General features: G+C 61.1%; 1 protein-coding gene across 2 annotated transcripts in view; it reads left to right on the top strand.

Moving 5' to 3' along the window:
• Arhgef18 (Rho/Rac guanine nucleotide exchange factor (GEF) 18) overlaps positions 1-5,212 on the top strand; it is a gene marked incomplete in the record, with an annotated part of 78,210 nt that overhangs the window by 61,858 nt on the left and 11,140 nt on the right. For both annotated transcript variants that reach the window (XM_013509143.1, XM_013509144.1), the window contains 8 exon segments: positions 266-444; positions 1,649-1,740; positions 3,317-3,499; positions 4,007-4,144; positions 4,400-4,530; positions 4,665-4,721; positions 4,810-4,857; positions 4,945-5,212. In XM_013509143.1, the coding sequence (XP_013364597.1) occupies positions 266-444; positions 1,649-1,740; positions 3,317-3,499; positions 4,007-4,144; positions 4,400-4,530; positions 4,665-4,721; positions 4,810-4,857; positions 4,945-5,212 (1,096 nt within the window).

The following is a 5,212-nucleotide window of genomic DNA, read 5'->3' as shown; positions in this document are numbered from 1 at the left end:
GCTGGCCTTGAGCTCACTTTGTAGCCCAGGCTGGTCTCAAACTCGCAACGATCCTCCTGCCTCAGCCTCCCAAGTGCTGGGATTACAGGCATATACCACCATACCTGGCTGCAGTAGTTATTTCTTCCTCCATTTTTCAAAATCTTCCTGCTAACAGAGCACACGACTTACCCTGTCAGTGCCCGCACTCCAAGACCCAAGATCTTGTTGGCGTCGGGCAGCTGCAGAGTAACAGGTGCCCACCCATCACCTTCTCCCGGGACAGGACTCCAAGCCGCCTGTCATCTCCCTGCAAAAGCTCATTGTGCGGGAAGTGGCCAACGAGGAGAAGGCCATGTTTCTGATCAGCGCCTCCCTGCAAGGGCCCGAGATGTACGAGATCTACACCAGCTCCAAGGAGGACCGGAACGCCTGGATGGCCCACATCCGCCGTGCCGTGGAGAGGTGAGGAGGCCTGGCCCTCCCCGTGCACTGTTCCGGATGCCTCGGGCCCCTCTGCTCTCCCGTCCCCCTGTCCTGCTGCACTGTCCAGCCATGCTCTTCTCAACAGATGGGAAAGAAGCCGGGCATAGTGGCACACACCTGTAATCCCAGCACTCGGGAGGCTGAGGCAGGAGGATCACCATAAGTTAGAGGCCAGCTGGGGCTACATAGTGAGTTCAAGGCCAGCCTGAATTTCATAGCAAGACCCTGTCTCAAAAAGAAAAGAAAAAATATATGGATGGAAAAGCCGGGCATGGTAACGAATACTTGCAAACCCAGCTACTCAGGAAGCCAGGATAGGAGGATTGCAAGTTTGAGGCCAGCCAGAACAATTGAGTGAGGGCCTGTCTCAAGATAAAAGTGAAAAGTGGCTGGAGGTGTGTCTGGTGGTAGAGCACGTGCTTGGCTGCGCAAGGAGGACTGCGGCTGTGTTCGGGTGTAGAGCGCTCACTTGACATGCACGGGCTCTGGTTTTCATCCTCAGCATGGGAGGAAAGGAAAACCAGCCAGGCACGTGGCTCACACCTGTCATCCAGGCACTCTGGGAGGCTGAGGCAGGAGGATTGCAAGTTCCAGCCCAGGCTGGGTAACAACAGTTTAGCATGACTGAAAACATTTTTCTCAAAAGGAGAACTCATTATGAAGACCCTGGGTTCCACCCCGCCATACCACCAAAAGCAAAAGGAAAAAAAAAAAAAAAAAGAAGTAAATGGACCGATGGTGCTACTCTGGCCCTGTCTGACAAGACCCCAGCCTGGACATCTGGCCAGTGGGGATGAAAGGCCAGGCAGATCTAACCTGGACCTTTCTGCACCGTGGGCCCTAGGCTGGACGCGGTGGCCCATCCCCCGCCCTCCGCCTGAGGCGAGGTCCATTGCAGCAGGGCCCGATGTCCGGTCCTCCTGCCACAGCCATGCAGTGGCGAGACCCAGGTGGCAAACAGCCGCTCGCCCAGCCGCCTCCTATTCCCGTTCCCACCTAGAGCCCCTCGTGCCCAGGAGCCGCGGCCCAGAGGGCACTGCGGCCTCCCCAGCCCCGCTGTCCCCGGCACAAGAAGGTCACAGCCTGATCGCAGAACCTGCGTCCGGCTCTGAGCCGCGCGATGCTCCTCCTCCTCCTCAGCCAGCCTGCGAGGCGCTGATGCCCCCGTCCCCTCTCCCTACAGCTGCCCCGACGAGGAGGAGGGGCCCTTCAGCGAGGCCGAGGAGGAGCGGAAGATGGTCGAAGCCCGAGCCTTGAAACTCAAGGACTTCCAAGGTAAGAGGGAGGCAGAGTCACAGGCACACCCCTCGCACGGTGACGGCAGCCGGGGGACCCCAGCGGCACCCCCATTCTGTCCATGTGGCCAGGCTGGCCTCAAGCTTCCAATTCTCCTGCCTCAGTCTCCCCAGTGGCTGGGATTGTAAATATGCACCACCACAGCTGGGATAGGAAGACATTTTCTTTACCAAGATTTTTTTTTTCCCCGTCTGGAAAAGCCAAGCTCGAGCTCCCTGGCATCATGTGAGGGGCACTCCCTGTAGAATCAGGAGCAGGGCAAGGCCACCCACCTTCACTGCCGTTATTTTCATCCCAGAGTTCCCAGCCCGAGTAAGAAGAGAAACAGGAATAAGATGTTACGGGAAACGGGTGAAGATTTATTTCTCCCATAGAACAGGATTGCTTGCCTAAAAAGTTAGTGGACCCGGGCCTGGTGGCGCATACCTGTAATCCCTGCACTGGGGAGGCTGAGGCAGGAGGATCATCACAAGTTCAAGGCTAGCCTGGGCTACCAAGTGAGCTCAAGGCCAGCCTCAACTGCATAGTGAGACGCTGTCTCAAAAAGACAAAGAAAAAGTTAGTGGAATCAACTGTGAGGCAGTCTGGACTGGTGAGATGTTTGGTTATTTCACTGGACAGGGGAGGCTTATGTACAGAGAGATGGTGTTTGTGTTTTCCACTGCTAATAACCCAGTACTGCAGTCTGGGTGAGGTATGACAAAAAGGGGTTTATTTTGGCTCCTGGTTCTGGCCCCGTGTCTGAGATGATCCTTGTGCTGCAGAGCCCTAAACGGATATGGCACTGCATGGTGAAAGACGGGGTACACCTAGAAACACACGCAGCTGGCATTTCAGTAGCTGCAAGCCGGCAGTCACGGCGTTCACTGGTCAGGCCCGTGAATGAACTAGAGCCTCGGAGGGCAGGTGGAGGGGAGACACCAGATGCAAGCCACCGCATAGGAGGCTGGGGTGCAGCTGAGCAGGACAGCATCAGCCGAGCATGCGCCGGGCCCTGGGCTCCATCCCCAACACCCCAGAAAAGAACAGTAACCGAATAAAGGAAAGCCAGGTGCAGTGCACGCCTGTCCTCCCAGCTCTCCAGCAGGATTGCAAGTTCCAGCCCAGCCTGGGCCACTTAGTGACTTAACTGGACCTTATCTCAAAATCCAATCAAATAAAGTAAAATAAAATAAATGCTATCCGTCCGGGCACATTGGGGCACACCTGTAATCCCAGCACTGAGGAGGCTGAGATAGGATTGTGAGTTCGAGGACAGCCTAAACTGTGTAGCGCGACCCTGTCTCAAAATTTTAAAAAAATTTTCATTGAAAAAAAAAACCCTGTACATAGCAGGGGAAAAAATGTCTGTAAGGGGTTTAGTAAGGGAAAACCTGTATCAAAGGCTGAAGGAAGACTTGAGAAAACTCTCAACTTCGAGGTTCCTGGTTTGACCCCAACCTGCCGGTGGCCGGGTGCTCACCGAGTGTTTATCAGGCCGGCCGGGGCCATCCTCACGCCCATGCCGGGTCCTGAGGGTCCAAGGTGCCGCTGACCATGCCCCCGGCCCCCGCAGTGCGCCTGAGCCTGAGGGACCAGCTGATCGCGCAGAGCCTCCTGGAGAAGCAGCAGATCTACCTGGAGATGGCCGAGATGAGCGGGCTCGAGGACCCTGGCCCGGCGCGCGGCCTGTTCCGTGGGGGCGAGCTCGCGGAGACCCTGCAGGGCGGACACATCCTCAGGTCCGCGGTGAGCGAGAGTAAGTGACAGCCCGTCCGGCCTAGCCCTGCGCGCACCGGCCAGGCCAGGCCCTGTGTGGCCAGCTTCCATCCGGAGGAGTGGGGCTGCTCTCGCGTCTCCGGCCGTCACCCTCTCCCCGTGCCCTGGCCCGGCCTGCGCTGCGCAGTCCGCGGGACACAGCCCCTGCCCCTCCAGAACGTCCTGAAGAACCCTGAGCAGAGACCAGAGCAGGGTTGGCTCTGACCCTCGGCCGCGCCACGCTCCCCTCACACGCCTGCCCCCGTCACACCCGAAGGGGCTGCCCCCGGGCCCGGAGCGTTCTTCACTTCCGCCCCCCATGGGGGCTGCCCTCGGCGTGGCTGTCTTTACACAAACCTGTGGCCAAAGCAGAAGCCTGGGAGGAGCCTGCGGGGACCTCCCCAGCCCCTCCCCCTGTGGGCACTCAGGTCCTGGCCGTGGCTCCGGAAGTGAGGGCGTGGGCGGAGCAGGCCTCAGCAAGGTGACTTCTTCCTCCTGTCCCCCGCAGTCGAGGGCATCCATGGCCTGATCTGCAGGCGGCTGGGCAGCATCGCCTGCCAGGCGGAAGAAGGAGGCAGCTCCGCGGGCCTGCCCCGAAGGGCTGAGACCTTCGGGGGCTACGACAGCACTGGCAGCCCCGGCAAGAGTGAGTAACGTCTGCCGCCTCCCTGCCGGCCCTGGGGCTCCCCTGAGGTTGCGTCGATGGCGGGCACATCGCAGAGCCCTCTGGGTGTTGGAGTCCCCGCCCTGTGCACAGCTCCCTGTGCCACCAAAGCCACTGCCTTGCTCAGGCAGTAGCCTAGCCTGGATCCTAGCGGGCCGGGGGCCCAAGACAGTTCCAGCACTGGTACCCACCCCGTGGGACTCACAGTGTGCTCACACACCTGGCTTGCGGTTCCAGACGGCAGTGCTAAGAAGGCCTGCAGCAGCGACCCCAGGCCCCGTGACTGGCGGGGCCCGGCCCCCAGCGTCCTGGACTCGAAGCTCAGGGAGGACGACAGCCTGGCGGGCGGCGAGGAATCTGCACAGGCGGTATGTGCCTTCCCAGGCTGCGGATTCCCGCAGTCAGGGCCGGCCCCGGTCTTCCTGCTGCCCATGCCCAGGGCGAGGCTTGGAGAGAGCAGGCGGGCCCTGCCGCCCTGGTTTGACACTTGGCGTGTTTGCAGGTGGAGGCGCCCGGTGTGGAGACAGGCCCTCGACTGCCCACCATCCTGGAGTCGGAGGTAGGTGGCGGGTTGTGCTTCTCCCGGGGACACCGTGCGGGCCTCCCAGGCCTTCGGGGAGCCCAGCGCCTGTCCTCTCGCTCTGCAGCTTGTCCAGCGGATCCAGACCCTAGCCCAGCTGCTGCTCAGCCTCCAGGTACCTGGGCGTGGAGGGGCGGGGCCGGCGCGCCCTGGCCAGACTGGCCAGGTGCGGGTGTGGCTCACCGGCCCCGCCGTCCCGCAGGCGGTCATCGCCCAGCAGGACAGCCTGGTGGAAATGCAGCGGGCCGCCATCCAGGAGCGCGAGAAGCAGTTCCGGCTGCAGTCTTCGCGCGGGAACCTGCTGCTGGAGCAGGAGCGGCAGCGCAACTTCGAGAAGCAGCGCGAGGAGCGGGCGGGCGTGGAGAAGCTGCAGAGCCAGCTGCGGCAGGAGCAGCAGCGCTGGGAGCGCGAGTGCGCCCGGCAGCGGCAGGAGCTGGAGCTCGCGGGCGCGCGGCTGCAGGAGCGCGAGG

The sequence above is a fragment of the Chinchilla lanigera genome, unplaced genomic scaffold (genome assembly GCF_000276665.1).
Source record: "Chinchilla lanigera isolate Chin_1 unplaced genomic scaffold, ChiLan1.0 scaffold00162, whole genome shotgun sequence".
Lineage (NCBI taxonomy): Eukaryota > Metazoa > Chordata > Mammalia > Rodentia > Chinchillidae > Chinchilla > Chinchilla lanigera.
Note: the sequence above shows the minus strand (reverse complement) of the source record. Positions and strands in the feature narration are given on the sequence as shown.